This window comes from Lindgomyces ingoldianus (assembly GCF_010093535.1).
Source record: "Lindgomyces ingoldianus strain ATCC 200398 unplaced genomic scaffold BDR25scaffold_6, whole genome shotgun sequence".
NCBI lineage: Eukaryota > Fungi > Ascomycota > Dothideomycetes > Pleosporales > Lindgomycetaceae > Lindgomyces > Lindgomyces ingoldianus.
Window position 1 is genome coordinate 1,252,891 of NW_022985167.1, and position 18,844 is coordinate 1,271,734.

At 50.6% G+C, this 18,844-nt stretch overlaps 7 protein-coding genes across 7 annotated transcripts; 3 read left to right on the forward strand and 4 right to left on the reverse strand.

The window, feature by feature from the left end:
* Positions 1-22: 22 nt before the first annotated feature.
* Positions 23-954, reverse strand: BDR25DRAFT_301416 (UPF0041 domain protein). Its single transcript, XM_033689569.1, has 3 exons — positions 807-954; positions 582-654; positions 23-401 (listed from the first exon to the last, which is right to left on the reverse strand). The coding sequence occupies exons 1-3, from the start codon at positions 877-879 to the stop codon at positions 167-169; spliced, it is 381 nt and encodes a 126-aa protein (XP_033551617.1). The 5' UTR covers positions 880-954; the 3' UTR covers positions 23-166.
* Positions 955-1,175: 221 nt separating this feature from the next.
* Positions 1,176-2,455, reverse strand: BDR25DRAFT_340501 (Sm-like ribonucleoprotein). The gene is made up of 5 exons (XM_033693508.1): positions 2,313-2,455; positions 2,222-2,230; positions 2,097-2,168; positions 1,610-2,042; positions 1,176-1,561 (listed from the first exon to the last, which is right to left on the reverse strand). The coding sequence occupies exons 1-5, from the start codon at positions 2,340-2,342 to the stop codon at positions 1,446-1,448; spliced, it is 660 nt and encodes a 219-aa protein (XP_033551618.1). The 5' UTR covers positions 2,343-2,455; the 3' UTR covers positions 1,176-1,445.
* Positions 2,456-2,561: 106 nt separating this feature from the next.
* Positions 2,562-3,516, forward strand: BDR25DRAFT_111951 (ribosomal protein L5). The gene is made up of 4 exons (XM_033683586.1): positions 2,562-2,632; positions 2,685-2,875; positions 2,932-3,102; positions 3,156-3,516. Exons 1-4 carry the CDS (start codon positions 2,630-2,632, stop codon positions 3,310-3,312), a joined length of 522 nt encoding a protein of 173 aa, XP_033551619.1. The 5' UTR covers positions 2,562-2,629; the 3' UTR covers positions 3,313-3,516.
* Positions 3,517-5,545: 2,029 nt separating this feature from the next.
* Positions 5,546-7,791, reverse strand: BDR25DRAFT_301420 (uncharacterized protein). The gene is made up of 3 exons (XM_033689570.1): positions 7,198-7,791; positions 6,683-7,150; positions 5,546-6,621 (listed from the first exon to the last, which is right to left on the reverse strand). The coding sequence occupies exons 1-3, from the start codon at positions 7,612-7,614 to the stop codon at positions 5,998-6,000; spliced, it is 1,509 nt and encodes a 502-aa protein (XP_033551620.1). The 5' UTR covers positions 7,615-7,791; the 3' UTR covers positions 5,546-5,997.
* Positions 7,792-10,338: 2,547 nt separating this feature from the next.
* BDR25DRAFT_301422 (uncharacterized protein) lies at positions 10,339-10,658 on the forward strand. Its single transcript, XM_033689571.1, has one exon. The coding sequence runs from the start codon at positions 10,443-10,445 to the stop codon at positions 10,614-10,616; it is 174 nt and encodes a 57-aa protein (XP_033551621.1). The 5' UTR covers positions 10,339-10,442; the 3' UTR covers positions 10,617-10,658.
* Positions 10,659-13,655: 2,997 nt separating this feature from the next.
* BDR25DRAFT_322936 (enolase) lies at positions 13,656-15,248 on the reverse strand (the record flags this gene model as incomplete). Its single annotated transcript, XM_033692070.1, has 6 exons — positions 13,656-14,010; positions 14,065-14,505; positions 14,561-14,703; positions 14,755-14,951; positions 15,013-15,069; positions 15,125-15,248. The coding sequence occupies 6 exons, from the start codon at positions 15,246-15,248 to the stop codon at positions 13,656-13,658; spliced, it is 1,317 nt and encodes a 438-aa protein (XP_033551622.1).
* Positions 15,249-15,856: 608 nt separating this feature from the next.
* BDR25DRAFT_301424 (N-terminal nucleophile aminohydrolase) lies at positions 15,857-17,266 on the forward strand. Its single transcript, XM_033689572.1, has 4 exons — positions 15,857-16,199; positions 16,249-16,406; positions 16,479-16,728; positions 16,829-17,266. Coding segments are annotated over exons 1-4 (612 nt in total). The 5' UTR covers positions 15,857-16,197; the 3' UTR covers positions 17,031-17,266.
* The last annotated feature ends 1,578 nt before the right edge of the window (positions 17,267-18,844 follow it).

Here is an 18,844-nt window from a genome sequence, read left to right on the forward strand (position 1 = left end):
GCTTTGGAATTAGTTGAACAGTATTTTATTCCCCTGAAACACTGTTTCACTAGGTATTGCTATGTCCCGTGAATTGAATCTACTATGACAAGAGCCTGGATTAAGATGTAAACGCCTCCACTATCCCCCGTCCCCTCACTCTCCCGCTCCCTATCCTCTTCTGTTCTTATTTCCCAACCGTCTTCTCAGCAATCTTCCCGGCCGCTTCCTTCGCCTTCAAAGCAGCATCCCGTCCTCCAAAATTCCAGTACTGCATATACCGGTAACCCTGTGTGAGCTGGGATGCGCAGTTGATGAAGTGGCAGCCGAAGAGGAGGTAATTCCTGGGAGAGACGGCAAGGGCGTAGCGCATGAAGACAGCGCTGTAGCAGGAGAGGGCGGCGGTCATGCGGCCAGATATACTGAGGTGGTGTAAGTAGGTGGTTATGCATGGGGAATGTATGACTGGTTTTGTAGGAACTGGAAACTAGTATTAAAGGGGGGGAGGAGGAGATGTAGAGAGGCAAAGAGATAATATGGAGGGGGCACGTGTAGCCATAGAGGTCTCGGCGTGCCGCAATTGAACAAAACAGAATACACACATCTCGGGATCCTTCGTCATATCTGCGACCGCCGCAATCGGGATACCGAAATTACTCGCCGGGCCCCAGAAGTCTGCCACACCATTAGCATTATGCCCCAAATTCCTAGCCCACAAAGCCAATATCCCTCATCCCTCCCATCCTTCTATCGTGGGTGAGCGCGCCCCGACCAGCATCATCAAGCAAGCTTTCCGACACCGAGAACACAGAAATTGTGGTACGTACGAGTCGAGCAGAAGTAATCGAGGTATTTGTTGGAGCGTATTTTCGCATTGAGCGCTCGGGCTGCGGCCGCCATCTTGAGTCGGGAATGGGGAGTGGAGACGGAGTGGGAGGTGTTGAGAAAAAGGCGGCAATCGTTTCTTTGGTGTTGAGTCGGAGCCAGAGCCAAGGTCGGGGATTATGGAGCCGCTTTTCGGAATTTAGAATGTGGTCACGTGAGCACCACGTTTGTAAGAAGCGGAATTACGAATTCTTGAGTCATGTCATTAGAGAATAGTTTGTATACAGAGTTAACCCAAGGGCACTTTAAGCTACGTATGCGTAACTGAAAGCACAGACAGGCCAGAAAAGCTGAAGGGAACAAGTCACTAGAGTGCAATGTTCGGGCAACAAACGAAAGTAAGAGTGGAACTGCAGCAGGGTTGTACTGGTATCATTGATTCGTCCAAGCATTTGCAAGCCTCCATAACCCTACCAAATTCCTTCAGACCTCTCTTGAATTTCGACCTAGTGTCTTCTGCTCTCGGCCTTCTGAGCCACCTTTTATTTGACCATTCAACTTCCAATACCCAAGCTCGCCCAGTTCATGTAACTGGATGTGATGACATAATGAGATGCAATCTGCACGTACAAGTGCCCCATCTACCGACCAAATCCAGGCGGAAAGTTACCGCGCCCTTGTCCAGGAGGTCCTCCGAAAGGTGGTGGTCCACCTGGTCCACCAAAGCCCGCTGGGGGGCCTCCTGGAGGGAAACCAGCTACAACTACATTAGCATGAGTCAGAAGAAGAGAAGAGCTAGACTAACGTGGTCCTCCTGGTGGTCCTCCGCGTCCTGGTGCAAAACCCGGCGGTCCACCCAATCCTCCTGGAGGGCCAAAGCCAGCCGGGCCAGGTGGAAAGGCTCCTGGAAAGCTTGGTCCGGGTCCACCAACACCTGTAGGTGGTCCTGTTAGTCCGACAGGCAAGCCGCGACCTGCAGGTCGAGCAACACCTGATCCTGCCACCAAGGTAGCAGCTGTAGCTCCACCCGATGTGCTTGCGCCCAATCGAGAAGCGGGATCTGCTGGGGGAGGTCCATCGACGGCAAGAGACACGACATGGGCACCGCGGATGATTGTCAAGCCGATCGAACGCCGTTCTTCGGTTTCAACGGTGGGAGCACTACTTCCAGGAGCCGCCTTTTGCCTCCTTCGAGTACGACGGAATTCTTCGGTGTCGGCAAGGACCAGATTCATGTGCTATGATACAAACATTAGGTCTAGGCGTGCTAGAAGTTGTAGAGACGCGCATACCTTATCAAAGGCAAGCATTTGTCCCGCCATTTGTCGTCCATCTAGTAGAGTGACCTTCATCCGATAATTGAGCTGCAGAAAGTGAGTCAAGGAAAATTGTGAGTGAGGAAATTGAGGGCGCTTACGAGGTTTTGCTGAATGTCAAGAAGTCAGTTGGCTCTATCCACAAGTCCTCTCTCAGGTCGAAGGTTGGAGTTGCTAGGCAGATTTACTTACCATTTTACCCTGTCTGTTTGCCCCCGCCATGCTGTGTGCGTTTGCGTCCGAAGACGACTTCTGTGGTAGATGGTGGGTATGAAAGAGTGTGTGAGAACAAGCCCCTGCGCTGGCTTTTGGTGGGGTGCTGGGGGAGAGCTTGTTGTAGTCGGGGCGAGCATGAAGCTTTGCGGCGAAATGTTATGGCGGTTGGCCCAAGCGTCTCGGCTAGATCTTGGCAATTCCCACCACAATCATTGAAGAATTATCGTGAACTCCAACCTCAGCGACCATCTCGACCATCGACTCTTCCCACTAACCTTTCCACAGCAATTGCAATGGTATGTGCAATCACATCCTATCTCTTCTGAAGCGTGTGCTAAAGGAGTCCAGGCCGAAGGCAAAGCTTCCAACCCCATGCGGGAGCTCCGCATCCAGAAATTGGTTCTCAACATCTCAGTCGGCGAGAGTGGTGATCGTTTGACCCGAGCAGCCAAGGTGCTCGAACAGCTGAGCGGTCAGACTCCTGTCTATAGCAAGGCCAGATACACCGTCCGAACCTTCGGTATCAGGAGGAACGAAAAGTACACCACACTGTGGATGAAAGGAAAGGACATCTGGGCTAATGTCGTATCGCTAGGATTGCCGTCCATGTCACCATTCGAGGCCCCAAGGCTGAGGAAATTCTTGAGCGCGGCCTGAAGGTCAAGGAATACGAATTGCGCAAGCGCAACTTCAGCGAGTCTGGTAACTTCGGCTTCGGTATCAGCGAGCACATCGACTTGGGTATCAAGTACGACCCAAGTATTGGGTACGTCTACAACATGACACACCCCTCTCTCGTCCCTAACTGACTGTGGCAAGTATCTACGGCATGGACTTCTACTGCTGCATGACCCGGCCTGGCGAGCGCGTTGCTAAGCGAAGGCGATGCAAGAGCAAGATCGGTGCCTCCCACCGCATCAACCAGGTCGAGACTATTAAGTGGTACAAGAACCGATTCGAGGGTATCGTCCGATAAGTGTGTCGACTAGTGATGGAGAATGGTATGGAAGTTTCAGCACAACAAACCAGCATATCCGGTCTCGGAGGGTGACCACGGAGTCCCGGTCTGTAACTACAAAAACGGGAAGCAAACTTGCGGCCTATCAATGGAGCTGACCTCTCTCTTCTGGAGCGAGCGTCTTCGATCACATTACAATGGAGGCTTCACTTGGGTGAATGTTCCGCTTAACCATTGGTGATCTTCTCTACTTGCCGTCGCGTGATCTTGTCCTTCAACCACCGCTCCTTTGCATGAGACACTCTCGCGCAGTGTCAAGGTAAGTCAACCATCCGATGTATCTCCCCTTCTCGTCGTCTCACAGATCTCACCATTCACCCGTATCCCAAAACCCCGACAGTGCTGCGCCGTCGGAACTTTCCCGTGCCGCATGATGTCAGCAATCCTTTGTTTCCATAAACATCAAAACAATTCCCAAGAACGCACTCCATCAAACAATTTCCAAACGCATTCCCTTTATCTGCATTATAAAACAGCCTCACTGCATCGGCGAACGACTACGCCATAAAGACTAGCTTTGTCAATCAGCCTCGATATTCCAAATCTCTGATATCTATCAATAGCGACCCTATTGCTGCAACCGAGACCCAAAAGTAGACCTACATACACTAGACTACATACCTACTGTGTACATCACTTGTCTCTGATCTTATTTGATCACGCCAGCCATATGGTCTGAAAGGCACTAGCGCCTTGCATTTCCGTGGTTCTTCTACCTACTCACCCGTGCTTCCCTATCCCGTGGATGTGACATGTCGGATTTCGCATCTACGTATATCTAGCCTGCGTGCGAATTGACTCAAAACCGCTCGCCACTACGGATCCAAGTCTTGGATATGTTGACACGCGGCGCGCCGTGGACTGGTGCTGACATATACAGCGTACCTTCAATGGATGCTTTTTGATGTTCAAAACAAGTGCTTATTCCCCGCTTCTGTTATAATCTGATACGTATGTACAAAACCTATGACGGCTTTGGTAGATATTTATTGGGGGCCTGGAGGCCTTATTATGGTACGTGGTTCCTTACGACGAAAGGTTTTATGCAGGTGACCAATGTTTGATGATCCTCGAGACCGCTTCCTAACTTTGCTTTGCTTTGCTTTGCCACACAGGTACAGATGTTGGTGGTGGTGCAGTGTCTCAGGGTTATAATGACCACTTGTTCGATAACAGCCTATCCTTTTCACTAAATAATTGGATGAGAATACGTATGTTGAAGGTCCTTTTTGAGGGGGCATGAGGGATTCTTGGTAGGAAAACTGGGTGAGTTGATGGATCGATTTTAGGGAGAACCAAAAATACAGGACTCGAAGAAGTTCAATGGGGGTGCATATCGCAGGCGATTGGTCCATCTTCACCTTCATTTCTGTCTTCTTTCTAACAATTCGGCGAAAATCACATTAGGCATTAGGCGTAGTTTTGGGAGCAGCAATTATTAATTTCTAGCATCTAGCAAATCAATCAAGTCAAGTGAAAGGAAACTAGACTTATTCTCTGTCGGTCTTTCTCTCTTTGCTCATCGCGTGTAACATCTGATTTCCCACCGAGAGCCAATCGCCAACGACCTTGTAACTGGACCGAGACCACCAAAAGCCGCATATCCAACGGCGTACAATGCCCTTGCCCGAACCACTGTCCACTTCTTCCCTCCCTCCCCTGCTGCCGCTGCGAACCCAACCCAACAACCCAGCTCCTCGTTCCAGGCTCGCAACACGAGTGTGCGGCTAGCCGCCCGGGAATGCAACGGGAACGCACTTGATACATGTACCGGGCGGCTGCACAGTTGACATATCTCTGGGCCGGTCGCATAATGGGCGGTTCGAGCCGGTGCGGTTGCGTCTCTAGTTCGGCTTGGATGTGGGGAGAGAGGCGGTTGTTTAGGGCTAGGAAATTGGGAGTGGGGGGATGGTTTGGGAGGCAATAGCGCCTCGTCTCAAGAGAAGTGTGATGAGATTGTGGTTTGGCGAGACGCTGGGTGCTGGATGGAGAGTGTGATAGTTTGATTATTTTCAGATCAGACTGAGGGTGTATTGAAGCGTAGATCACGGAAATTAGAGTGAGGGAGTGTGGGGGAAATGGATAGGAGGCGTATGTAATGCGCAGGCAGAAAATGGATACGGGAAGGGAGACCTTTCAGAACTGAGTAGAGCAAATCTTCGTGTCAATGCAGCAGGAAGGATGATGTTGTGTCAAGTTTTTTTGTAATCATTGTCTGATCTGATAGGTAGATTTCAGTTCTGCCATCTTCCCAAAAATCGATTCTCATACGCTTCGATTAGACACTTTGTACAACGTGCGTGCTGACAGGATATCGCCTTCATCTCATCTCTTTCATACTCCCCTTTTCGTTTCGCTACATATGTATTCGAGAGACAAGAATAGACTTCCCAAGGTATCAAGCAAAACCCAGCGTTTCGCCCACCAACAACACCGGAAAGGAAAAGGAATTATCAACGAGAGAGTAGATGAGGACTCAAACTCAAAGAAAAATGTGAAAAGAAAAAGGGGCCGAGGCCAGTAGTGTGAATCATGTACATGTTATTCCACCCAGCCATGCACTAGGGCCTAGATGAGAATAGTGAGAAACGAAAACGCTAACCCGTGGCTATGCAGCAATGACATCGAAATTGGATTTTTGTTTTACTGGTGATTTCTTGTCACGCTAGGACCGAAGTCAAAACCTTGTGCGGTAGGTGTTGGCTGTGGTTGATGTGACGGTGAAGCCAACGGTGTAGCATATGAGCCAGGAATGGGCACGGCTGCGTATTGCTGTTCGCCCGGTGCTGCGGGTACGTGATCGTTTTGCCTCTCGACGAAGCCTGGGGAGAGTGGGGGCGATGCGGTGCCTGTCCTTGGAGGAGCATCAAATCCGTCTTGTTCCACCTTAGGAGTTGCGCCTTGGATGCGGATTGGCGGTGCTTGGAGAGCGAAGGGCTGTGGTTGGACGATTGTGCGTGCATATTGCGCCTGCACTGATTCGCTCTCGCCGTTCTCGGCAGCGGAATGAGGGTCTACGTAATTTGGGTGACCAGGTGGTGGACGCCAGCCGCCAGAGCGAGGGGACATAGGACCAAATCCTGGGGTGTTGGGAGCGGATTGCGAGCGCAGTTGAGCGAGGTAGAGATCAGAACGAGCCTTGTCACGGACGGCCATGGACTTCCTGAGCTTGCGCTTCGACCAGAAGCGGAAGAAGACGATGGCGTAGATAATGATGCATAGGGTTTCGATCACCACTTCGATGATGCAGCAAACGAGGGCCCAGTTCTGCATATTTCGTTAGTATTGACTATCAGGATTTTGGGCTATTGCATTTTGCATTGCTTACCTGGAGACGGCAGACGAGAGCGTAAGAAACATCGTCCTCGAAAAGATGTTTCCGCTTGTTCTCCACACATGACCAGCCCCACATATCCTTGCCCTTGCCTTGAGATTTGCTCTGGTTTAAGATGCCGGCGCCAACTGCCCACATGATGATACTGAAAATGAAGAAGCCAATAGCAAAGATGGTGTAGTACGCTGCCACCTTCTCTGCTTTCCTGTGGCCTCCCCTCGAGTAGGCGATTAGAACGACAATGGACATGAATAGCGAGATACAGGCGATAACGAGGAGCGTGACTTGCGGCCATATTGCCGTTTTGGCGGCCCATGGTGGGAGGTTATTTCTCGGCGGAAGGTGTTTTGTGGCGTTGAAGATTGAGAAAGCGGTTGCAAGCATGGAAAGGACGATCAGACTGCAGGCAAAGTTGATCCCTCGCAGGAATATCTTTGCCACTCGTACCCTCAACTTCACTTTCTGTTTGTTGTTAGCTTATTCTACAGGGGAAGAAGGGTAGTACATACCAAATCCTTTGCTTGCTCCTTCTCTGTCAAGGCTTCCCTCTTCTCCAAAATCTGCTCTTCTCGGAAGGTGGGGCTGAGGATCATGGTCTCGGTAGTCCGCGGTGGAGCACCAGGCGATTTCATGGCACTCTTTAGAGGAGTCATGGGGGTTGGCGGAGGCAGATACTTCTTGTCTGTCTCCTCCATCTCGACACTTTGGACGTAGCCGAAGCCTACGTCGGAAACCTGGGGTTGCGGTTTGTAGTGGTTAGTGGGCAGATCCGCGAACGGGGATCTCGCGTCGATGGGCGAGTAGACGGAAGTAGCTTCAGCAAAGCGGGCTGTGCGTGGTGTCTTTAGTGACGGGGCGAGCGAGTCTTGCGAGTTTCGTTTGGAGGCGACGGTAACTGTGGTGGTCTTCTTATCGTTGGCGGCCATTCTAAGACTAATCCGTTCACAAGAGCAGATGATGACGCGAGAGTCTCATCAAGTGGGGGGGGGGAGGGACGGTGGGAAGAAAAGAATGGATGGGAAAGATAGAAATGTCTACGGAAGACAGCAACTTGGATCAAGCCCAGCTTTGACAAGTCGCAGCACGCACACACAGCAAAGGTGTTGGAAAGAGACAAAAGCGAAGACGCACACAAGTATTACAATAAGAGAGGCCTGCTGTCGAGAGAAGAGAGGAGAGGTGGGACTTGAGGGCGAAGCGCTGGCCTTTTGTCTGGGTGGGCGCTTCGAGAAGCGACTGGCAGATTTGGGAATGAAGAGCACGGATTGAGGTGGAGAGAGTCGGAATAAAGGCTGGCGGGTACTCACCAACGTCTAAATGTATGGCGCCAATGAAGCGTGCTGCACGAGGCCGTCACAGGCGCTGATAGGCTGGAGGGGGAGACGAGCATGTAGCAATGGCGCAAAAGTGGGAGGAGGAGTGGTGGCCCAGAAATAGACGCCCGGTTGAAAGCAATAAACGATTAGAAAAGGTTGCGCTTCCAGACCGGCGACACTGCAGCGCGACGAGCAGAGGGTGCTGACGGACTGCTGATGAGCCGTCTGGCAGGCGTAAGCAGGGTTACGTAGGTGTCTAGATGAATGAAGTGGGATAGGTAGTGAAGCTGGTGCTGGTGCTGGCGTTGCCGTCGCCGTCGTATAAGTTACCTCTGTCTTGTTTGAACAGCCTCACGGCTTGGGGGGCTTCCGCGAGGGACGGGGATTGAGGTGGAAGGGAATTGCGCTCGCTGCCACCTCGTGCACTCGGACAAGAAGGACGTGCCCAGGCTCGAGGACTCTTCTGGCGTTGTGAGCCAGGAGTCTGGGGATGGTGAGGCCCAATGAAGCCTGCAGTCTTCGCGCTGGGAGGGCGCGGGAGTCGCACAGAGTGGAGGGGGGCTAGCGACAGGTGTTTCGACACAGCAGTAGGCGGGCCAATCGGCGGGCCACAAGACCCTGCAGCATAAACAGAACAAAGGCTCGGCGGCAGCGCTTGCATAAGGCACCCCGCCAATCGCTGCCCAGATCTGCGAGCGCGAGTGAATGGCCGCCGCCACCCCGCCCTCCAGTCTCCCCCGCCAGCGACGACTCGCCGCGGGACTGCAGTCTTGCTTCATGCAACAATGTGACAACGCGACGATGACCCTCGCGCTCTCGCTCGTAGACTCCTGCTCCTCACAGTGCATAAAGGTAAGGGCATCCCTCTGTCCGCCTGCAATTGCTCATTGCCCCCATCATCAGCGTAGATTAATTGCCTCTCTACCAAGAGTTTGCCTGTCAGCCCTTATCACTCAGCGAGCGGGCAGCCGTCGTCGGCACATCCCCGAAGGATGGCAGATGCGTCTAAGGCATAACCGCCATCAAATTTGTGTGCGTCAACCGCTGCTATTTTCCAAGGCTGTCCGGCCTCCACTAAAATGACCCAATCCTAGCCTAGTCGTGGCAATACTTCTTGAAAGACGGTTATTTTGTGCGCTTTCTACCCATCCCCTCCCCCCCCCCAGTCTCGACCTAACCTGTTCGGCGCACTTCCGTTTTGGTCCCGTTTCGTTTTTTCGTTGGCGGCTATTTTTGGGTCCATGCTGCATCTGACCAGTGATTTGCCTCTGCATCTGGGTCCGCTTGCCAGCATCGCAATCGATGATCTCTCTTGGGTGTGCTGGCGAATCCTTCCGCAAATCTTCTATCCTCCAGTTAGCAATATCTCATGCCACCATGTCGTGAACACCAGAATCCTTCAATGTATCCACTGCGAAAGCGGCGAAGAAAATTTCTCGCCCAACCTACCTCCAACACTAACTGAAAACGCCGCAGGCAGAGGCCCGTCCCTCCCGCAGCCACGGAGCCGATGCTGAGATGCAGGTCCGTTTCCCACCACCTCAATCCTTCTGCTGCTGCTCCTCACCATCCTCATCTCTGTACCCCGTGCTTACAACATGCTATGTTTATTCTTGTCTGTCCGCCGGGCACCTGGGCCAGGTGTTCATTCACGCTCACGCCCAGATCTGCAGCAACGCACATGTTTCCGAACACAGTTTCGAAACATTTTAACCCTCTTTCGGACCTCGCCTCCCACTTCTCACTATCTCCCTTGTCCAATTTACATTGCCCTGCAGCAGTCGATAGTATGTCCGTTCTGTAATGGCCTTCACTTCCTCGTGGCATGCTCACAGAATAGTCTCCGAAGTACCATGTTCATCATGACAAGAATAGTAAAATCAATATTAAGGATCTAGAATCTAGCAGGAAATACCAAAATATCAAATGAATAACAGCAAAAGTAGTCCTCGCTTGCGGAATCGAGATGCAGGTACATACCTTTACCCCCAACTCACCAACACAACGCAAGAACAAATATGGCCGAAGGAGCTTTAAGCATGCCAAGGTCAAGGTTTTTCAGATATGCCCGAAGCACGAACATAACACCGTGCGTTGCGCAGCGCATCTATCGAATCCCCCAGACTCAGGATCCTTTTTTCCAAATGTCCCTTGTCGCTGAGTTCTTTAAACACCATCTTGCGTCGCCGATCTATTTCCGGGTGGTTCCATTCCCTGCTGCGACAGAAGTTAGCCTTACTTGTACTCCTGCAAGACGTCATCGTAAGGCTGATAGAACCTCGTGTCCCTGATTGCCGTCTTCCCCCTGGTAGTACCAGATCTATTTCCATGGTTGAGCCTCCCAGAGAACAGGGGAGCCAGCTCCCGATCCACGTCCATGTCCTGACACTCTTCGTCGTCGTCCGCAAACTCATACCGCAGCCTTTGGGTTTGGGTAGATGGCCCTGGTTCTTGGGCTGTCACGCGTGGGGTTCGCGGCTTGTATGTTGTTTCGGCGCAATAGTTACGACAACCTCGTGCTATGTCCTGTGGTTGTGGTGCTGGCTGCAGCTGGGGATTTGTGGATGGGTATTTATAGTCGTCTTCGTCGACACCTTGACAACCAAAGCTAACGTCAGAATCCTCGGAATTGTTTCTCCTTCTAGTTTGAGCAGAGCGGTTGTGAAATAGCTTACCTAGATTCAATATGTCAGTGCGGTGGTACCTAGCGTTGCCCTTCAGAGGCTCCACCAGACGTTTTGGCCGAAATGGAGGATATTCTTTTCTTTTGATCTCGCTCACAGCCGTCCGATGCAAGAGCGCAACACCATTCTTCATGGGGAGTGAGATAGCTGCCGCCGGTCCCCCGACACCTCCACTCTCGACGGCAATGTTTGCGGTGCGGGTATCAGTCGACATCATTGGAAGAGGTGCAGATATCTTTGCTTTGAGCTTTTGCTGTCGACGAATAAAACCTCTGTTAGTATCTGTTTCATCATGTTTGAGGAGAGATCCTGGCCAGCATGTGCCTATATTGCCCTTCTCTTGCTTTGGGTCCTTGCGGTTCAGTTTGGGACTTTGCATATCTTCGAGGGTGAGGAACTTCCGTTCTCTGTATTCAGGGAGGGATAGGAAGTTACTCACAGGGCTCTTAGATTTTGGAATCGGTGCTGGTGGAGGTGGAGGCGGAATATGCTGCTGTGACCTACCCTTTCGTGATCTAGGCGTCATGTCAAGTTGTGGGACAGGCGGGAGAGGCTTTAAGGTATCTACATATCGTTGAGTGAGTCCTGCACCGGAGTCATACTGAACGCTAAGAGACGCTGCTAGCGGTGCTTCCATGTACGAAGGCGACCGACACCGCTGGCTATCCTCAAACACTCGGTGCTTTCCTTTTCCTTTTTGAGTATCGCTCTGGGGGAAGGTTTTGGGCGAGACCTCATTGTCAGAGTCCAGGTTGTATGGGAGCCCAGACATTGAATCCTTCTGGCCGGAACAAGGCGTGTCTGGCAATTGACGATTAAGATCCGGCTTAATGTCCTTGGGGTTTGGTGATCGCCGTTGCTCGTAAAATATATCCTTCTGTTCCTGTGCCTGTTTCTTTGCCTCTTTCACCTTGCCTCTCTTTTGAATGCCTGCCCAAAATGTCTGGCCTTCTCCTTTTGGACCAGCATGGTAAATCTCCCGCGTCCTATGACAAAAAAGAAAAAGACTAGCAAAACTATCACTGGTTGGGTTATTTGTATGTTTCCCTTCAGTTTCCTCTTTCTTGCATTTCTTATTTTTTGACTTTTCTGCAGTTCTAGAGGGTAGGGAAAGGATGAACGGTGTAACTGGAGTCCCTGTAAGTACTAAGGATGGCTTTCTACCTACAATGGGCTTGTTAGGATCGCAGACGGTCGGGCGCCATCGGTAGCCAGAAGGTGAGCTTGATAGTTCTGCACCAGAATGTTCTTGCTCGATTTTGCCATAGATTGAGGCTACTTGGCTTTCTGGATGCTGAGATTCTCTGACCACTTGAACGGGGCGTTGAGGGCCTACGATTATGTTTTCCACTCGCATTCCTCCACTATTATTAGTATTTCGCTCCATAATCATATGGTTTTGTGAAAAAGGGTTCTTAACCGCCCGTGGACTAGTATTTCCCATAGCTAGCAAATGATTTAGAGTGTGTTTATCAATTGTTTCGATACCGTATGTAAGAATGGCTTTTTCGTGAATGGTCAATAGCTTCAAAATGTGTGGCTCGTGACTAACCGATTAAGTAAGGGTTAATTTTATAAGCGCAATATCTTGCGGTCGATGTAGGGAAGGGGGAGTTAAGACATAGAACTATTGTATTTAACAGTGGCAAGGGGACAAAGAAATAGTAAGGGCGTTGCGTTGACAGAACCATTCGAGCAACACCTTCCCTTTCTTCGGATACGATGGAACAATCGGACAAAGACGTGTTTGTTTGATCGCGTTCATCCCCTGCTTCTTGTTACCACACTTACATGAACAATGTATTGTGCTTAGCTGAAATGGCCCCTTCGACATGGCCTAAGATTCCTCGGGATCTGCCAGCCATAAAAGATACCAGACGAAAAGAAGGTGATGACATGGCATTCCTGAGAAAGGAACTGAACTTAAGGAAGCTAGAGGGAGATTTGGTTTTGGGTGACGCTACAACCTTATCTATACCACCTCAAAAAAAGGTGGTGCCTATCATACATTAATGATGGGGAGTATCCAAATTACCAAACCTTAGCCAAGGATTGGAGAAAGCGTCAAAAGGGATGCAACCCTTTGTTTAAATTAGATCCTCGCCGTGTTCTGTTGTAAGCAGTAGTGGTAGAACATGTTCATACCGCGAGCCACATGAGTGGACACATGGTGTTCTACTACTTTCCGTCAAAGGGGGAAATCGGAGGGAATCTTGACATATTGTTCTAGAATATCACCGACGTCGGTGGTGGCAACATGATGGATCTTCCTGTCGTCACTCTTTGCAAGACTCGAGAGGAAAGATATACCCAAAAGTCAGTTTCGTCAGACGGCAAGCAAAGTAAATAATATCTCATAGATAATTTTAGATCGATATAAGAGGAAAAGCTACCAAGGGAGGTTTGGAAACATTGAAATCCAGATTCAGCAGATTTCTAGACATATTAGGAGTCAATCATTTCCCAAGGACTAAAACAACGCTGTAGCAGGGAGGGACATGTCCGCTTCATCTTGAGCCTCAGCGAAGGATGGAAAGAAAAACTTCCTAGTGTATTATCCTCACCATCCTCGGTAATCCCATGTAGTGAAAAAGGCAATATCGAAGAATGCGGTGGCCTTGAGGATCTCTTGAAGTCGAGGATAAGTGAAGTCACGTGCGTGAGCTTACCGTGTTCAGAAAGAGCAGAACTACATGTCCCCTTGAAGGTCAAGCTAGCACTACGGCTTCAAACCCCTATGAAACTCTGCCAACGAGTTTTGGAACTGCAATGCGTCGTTGAAGTTGTTGCACGCTGGGATTCTCTATCTGAAGTTGTATCGGAACTGTTCTTTTTGAATCCGTCGCCCCCCTTGCCTTCTCTTCGTTCATGCCATTCTGTCATTCCCCATTCGATGGCACTAGCTCAGTCTTTGCCTCTGCAGCCCTCCGAATTCCGCGTCCCGAAGCGTTGCCTACTTGGTATACTTTACATGTTGATCGCAGTCCTGAATTTCTCACCAGCGTAGATGGCAGAGTCACCAAGCTCCTCCTCAATGCGAAGAATCTGGTTGAGTTTGGCAAGACGCTCCGATCGTGCTGGAGCACCTGTCTTGATCTGGCCCGCGCGCAGACCGACGACGATATCAGCAATGGTGACATCTTCAGTTTCACCTGACCTGTGAGAGACCATGACTCCCCATCCAGCACCGAAGGCATCCTTGGCTGCCTGGATGGCCTCAGTGATGGTACCGATTTGGTTGACCTTAAGCAAGAGGGCATTACAGGACTTCAGCTCAATAGCCTTCTTGATGAAGGTGGGGTTCGTGACCGTCAAGTCGTCACTACATGCGAATGTGAGTTAAGACCCCTAGACTAGTTCAGCATAAAAAACTTACCCGACGATCTGGAAGTCAGAGGTCTTGAAGAAGTAGCTCCAGGCCTCCCAGTCATCCTCAGCGAAGGGGTCCTCGATGCTGACGATAGGGTATTTCTCGGCTAACGACTTATACAAGTCGGCGAGCTGCTCGTAGGTGATCCACTTGGTCGGGTCGCTGTCAGGGTTCTTAAAGTCGAGATCATATTTTTTCGCATCAGTCTTGTAGAACTCGCTTGATGCAACATCCATGGCGATCTTGACCTTTCCGGTGTACCCAGCCTCTTCGATAGCAGTCGCAATGAGATCGAGAGCCTCTTCGGGGCTCTGGATATCTGGTGCAACACCTCCCTCGTCGCCGACGTTCCCTGCAGATTGTCCATACTTCTTCTTAGCAAGGGACTTCAGCTTCTGGTAAACCTCAGCACCCTGGCGCATGGCCTCGGAGAAGGTGGGAGCTTCTCTATTCCGGGGTCAGCTTAGTCCCTGAGTATTCAGCATGGGGAGGAATTGCGTACGAGGGAACGATCATGAATTCTTGGAAGGCGAGACGGCCACCGGCGTGGGAGCCACCGTTGAGGACATTCATGAAAGGAACGGGAAGCACATAAGGCTTCTTGGTCCCCGCGAGGTCCGAGATGTGAGCATACAGGGGAACGCCCTATCTCCCGTCAGTATAATACCCACGGTTCTAGTCTGACCACTTCCGTACCTTCTCGGCCGCCGCAGCCTTCGCAACTGCCATGCTGACACCGAGGATAGCATTTGCACCAAGATTGGTCTTGTTCGTTGTGCCATCAAGCTTGTTCAAGAAGGCATCGACTGCGGACTGGTCCTTGACGTCAAGCCCCTCCTTGATGAGTGCGGGGGCAATGGTATCGTTGACATTGCCTACGGCCTTGGTAACACCTGATTCACAGACATGTGTCAGCCCCGTATTTGCCCGAGAGCCGCTCGCCCTGGGCCCTACCTTTGCCGCCCCACTTCGACTTGTCTCCATCACGGAGCTCACAAGCTTCATGAGATCCTGCGGAGTAAATCAGCCGGTTGCTCCCGAAATACCACGGAATTATCGGGCGCACCAGTGGAAGCTCCTGAGGGGACGATGGCACGGTGAAGGCCAGTCTCGGTGACAATGTCAACCTCTACGGTTGGGTTGCCACGAGAGTCGTAGACAGAACGGGCGTGGATCTTGGAGATGGCCATGACGACTGTACAGTGGGTATTATTAGCGGAGGACTGCGGCAGTAAATAGGGCAATTGGAAAGAACCTTTGCTCTGGAGGGTATGAACGGGATTTATAGAGTGCGTGGAGGTTTGGTGATGTCAAGAAGCAGGGCAAGAGTTGCAATGGCAAGAAAAAGCAGCGAACACGTCGGTAAGGCCGCACCTCAGCCAGACCCGTCCGTCTGCGTTGGCAGAACTCAGATTTGGGGGATGCGGGACGTGGGATGACTGCTCCGGCCGCGGATTGAGGCAATTAGAAGACTGTTTGACTTACGTGAAGAATTCGACTGTCACTTTGGGCGAGGAAAAGTAGCGTGTGGTGATGAGAGCAGACTTTGTTGGAGAAACGAAAAATGGTTGAGGGGTACTGGTGGTGGGGCTGAGATCTGCTGAGAGGATGATGTCTTCAGAGCTGCTCAGGCTTGTCCTCGCAACTCCTAGCCAATCCGGTACTCGGGGCCTCTGTTTCGGTGAATGATCAATCAATTGACTGCAACCATAACCTCTAGTGGGACATGGAGGCTAGGCTATGCACCCTTAAGTACGCCTGGGAGCACACCAGCTCGACTAACGATAATCTAATCCCTAGAAATCTTGGGCAGATGCTGCTGATTGGCCGGAAAGGGAGAGATTGTGATTGGGTCGCTAATGAGCTAATCTAGATCACGTGAAGCAGTGCAAATGGTGCAAACAAGCTGAAGCTTGGGCCAACTTATCAAGCTTGGCATATTGAAGGCAGCTCCGGCGTCGCGTTCACCTTACCATCATCTCTGTCTCACCAACAACAAGCTTCACGCCACCCTACGAGACCTTTGGAGCCGTCCTCCTCCCTGTCCGGCCATTCTCTACCCTCCGACTACCCCTCCACTCCTTTCCTCGTCGCTGGAGCCCCTAGCTACATACAAAACACCTCCCAGCTTCCTTCATCATGTAAAAGCGCCCACCTTACTTTTGATAATCTCTGCTGATCTAGCCTCAGGGAGGTACTTCTCGGCATTACCGGTAAAGACTTCACGATCATCGCGGCCTCTAAAGCTGCTATGCGAGGCGCCACCATTCTCAAGGCCTCCGATGACAAGACACGAGAACTCAACTCGCATTCCTTGATGGCATTCTCAGGCGAGGCTGGTGATACTGGTACGCTATAGACGTGAACGGCATGCCGCTGAACTTGCCCTGGACTGTTGAAGGCTGACTGGGACTTTGCAGTTCAATTTGCTGAGTTCATCCAAGCAAACATCCAATTGTATTCCATGCGCAACAGCATGGAGCTGTCACCATCTGCCACCGCAAACTTTGTCCGAGGAGAGCTTGCTAGAGCGCTGCGGTCAAGGAGACCATATACCGTAAATCTGTTACTGGGAGGGTATGACAAGATCGCCGACAAGCCGTCGTTATACTGGATCGACTATCTGGCGAGCTTAGCTCCCGTACCATACGCTGCACATGGCTACGCTCAGTACGTTTACCCGATGCACTCGTTCAATAATAGTTTATTTGCATTTCAATGCGCTCGACATTCTGGATCAGTTGAGCTAGGCTGACTCGTAGATGCACAGGTACTACTGTCTCTCTCTCCTCGATAAGCACCATCATCCAGATATCGATTTCCAGCAAGGCATGAAGATTCTGCGCATGTGTACAGAGGAACTGAAACGACGCCTTCCCATCGACTTCAAGGGGGTTACGGTCAAGGTGATAACAAAGGATGGCATTCGAGAGCAGGAGTACGAGGATGACCAGAAAGTAGTGGTTCCATGATCTGATCATGCTGCGTGACGGTAGAACGCAATGGAGTTTTGGTAGCTTGGGGCAAGTGTACAGTACGTCCTGCAGATAGACATGTCACCGACTCGAGCGGAAGCGGACTCGGAGGAGCTGTTCGCAGAGGGCATTTAAATGGACATGATAAATTCATTGCCTCTACTTCGCTCTACAAAACTCCTATACTTCTTAAGTTTGATTGTCGTTTTGTGTTCTAAGAAACTCTTTCCATTCTCCCTCAAGACAAGGAATCGTAACTTTACGCCTTTTGTGTTATTAACCGCTGTTAGCATGCCAAAGACCAAGTTGATGCGGTGATTCTTTAGCGTCATATGACTAATCGGTCTTGGCACTAAGCACAAAATCTTCGCTCCTGCCCTCCTACTTCCCTTCTTCTCTTCTTCAGATCAAAAAAAGCACCGGAGCCAGCCACGACCATCAGCATTCTATTTTGCCCTTGGTTGCCAGTCACTTCCACAGTGACGTGGCTCCGCAGAAGAAGGCCCTCCTGTAGGAAACTGCCGTCTCGTGGGTCGTCTTAATTGATGGCGATGGGGCAGCGGTGTCGACTTATGGAGTACATGTTTGCCACGAACGAATTGATTGTTGCTATGTACGTAGTCAATCGAAAGGGTTCACCAAACGTTCTATTGAGCAGTAGGAACAGTAGAGTTACGAGCCTTAATTGTGGCATTGCCAATTAGCCTGCCAATGTCTTACTCGACCTTGTTGCCAATAAGATCCCTTCGTTCTCCGCCAGTGTGGCCCTTGAAGGTCCGATCCAGACCCCCCAAAAGTGCATACCTCCCCTCTATTCAATTTCGATTCTCGTTCGGATATCCATGACATAACTTCCTACAGCTTGTCCGCGGTCTCTTCACTAGTCACGTACATGCCTTTCCGGTTGGCCATACCCTAGGCTGGGATGCCATGCATCACGTAGCCAGTATCGTTCAATCTCCAATAATGGTACCCCGTCGTATATATTACTTCATGATTTGCTTCCTGATTTCGTTGTTTAGGCGGGATTCGCTATTCAACTCATCTACGATGTCGTTGAAACCGCAACTTAATTACGAACCGGTGCACCACGCACTCTTCCATTTCCCGTCTAAAGAGTGGCTGTCATACCTCTATCGATTCATTGAAGAGCTCGTGAGACCTGCTAGAGGGAACAGGCCCGGCAACGTACAGCGTTTGTCGTTGCACAATGGGCCTCACGTCTTAGACTACGTCCGTAGATGGCCTTGACGAAATAGAACTGGCGCTGTGAGCTAGAATAGAGTAAGTTAAGAGGAGAGCCTTCGCATTCGTCGTATTCTGCTTTCCTTACGGAGCGGTGACCTAGAGTGTCTATATGCCACTATTCAATCCCAGCCAATCCAATGCCATGCAAATTCAGTGTCTCCAATTTGAGTATTTCGGATGCATCAGCTCGTTTGATTTCATCCGCGGCCTTGCGAACCTCGCTTGAGTTGTCACATCCGGCCGGTATGCATTTAGATGAGTCATTTGTAGAACTTATCGAGAAGGTCAAACGTCTGTAAGTGGGTATAACTCTTGGTCAAATGGGCCGTCATCGATTTAACGATACAAATAAAGATCTCAGCTGCAATTGCCATCTCTCTGATCATTACAAGCATAATGGTAAAGTTGCTTCACGATCTACTGCCAGTATCTATATTAGATTTATGGTGGCCAGATAATAGTCCCGTGGCTTATAACGCCTAACTAGCTAGAGATTCCAAGTGTTGAAAAGACCGTCGAGAAACGTCAAATCATGGCTTGTCTTCGAGCCACGTTTGACATGG

Coding starts and splice junctions, on each gene's coding strand:
- BDR25DRAFT_301416 (XM_033689569.1), bottom strand. CDS start 879: ATGGCGGCCGCAGCCCGAGCGCTCAATGCGAAAATACGCTCCAACAAA. Junction 655..806: donor CGATTACTTCTGCTCGACTC/GTACGTACCACA, acceptor ATGGTGTGGCAG/ACTTCTGGGGCCCGGCGAGT. Junction 402..581: donor ATGACGAAGGATCCCGAGAT/GTGTGTATTCTG, acceptor ACACCACCTCAG/TATATCTGGCCGCATGACCG.
- BDR25DRAFT_340501 (XM_033693508.1), bottom strand. CDS start 2,342: ATGGCGGGGGCAAACAGACAGGGTAAAATG. Junction 2,043..2,096: donor AAATGCTTGCCTTTGATAAG/GTATGCGCGTCT, acceptor TTTGTATCATAG/CACATGAATCTGGTCCTTGC. Junction 1,562..1,609: donor AGGACCACCAGGAGGACCAC/GTTAGTCTAGCT, acceptor ATGTAGTTGTAG/CTGGTTTCCCTCCAGGAGGC.
- BDR25DRAFT_111951 (XM_033683586.1), top strand. Junction 2,876..2,931: donor GGTATCAGGAGGAACGAAAA/GTACACCACACT, acceptor TCGTATCGCTAG/GATTGCCGTCCATGTCACCA. Junction 3,103..3,155: donor AAGTACGACCCAAGTATTGG/GTACGTCTACAA, acceptor GACTGTGGCAAG/TATCTACGGCATGGACTTCT.
- BDR25DRAFT_301420 (XM_033689570.1), bottom strand. CDS start 7,614: ATGGCCGCCAACGATAAGAAGACCACCACAGTTACCGTCGCCTCCAAA. Junction 7,151..7,197: donor AGGAGCAAGCAAAGGATTTG/GTATGTACTACC, acceptor AACAACAAACAG/AAAGTGAAGTTGAGGGTACG. Junction 6,622..6,682: donor CTCTCGTCTGCCGTCTCCAG/GTAAGCAATGCA, acceptor CGAAATATGCAG/AACTGGGCCCTCGTTTGCTG.
- BDR25DRAFT_301422 (XM_033689571.1), top strand. CDS start 10,443: ATGGCCCTGGTTCTTGGGCTGTCACGCGTGGGGTTCGCGGCTTGTATG.
- BDR25DRAFT_301424 (XM_033689572.1), top strand. Junction 16,407..16,478: donor AGGCGAGGCTGGTGATACTG/GTACGCTATAGA, acceptor GGGACTTTGCAG/TTCAATTTGCTGAGTTCATC. Junction 16,729..16,828: donor GCTGCACATGGCTACGCTCA/GTACGTTTACCC, acceptor GTAGATGCACAG/GTACTACTGTCTCTCTCTCC.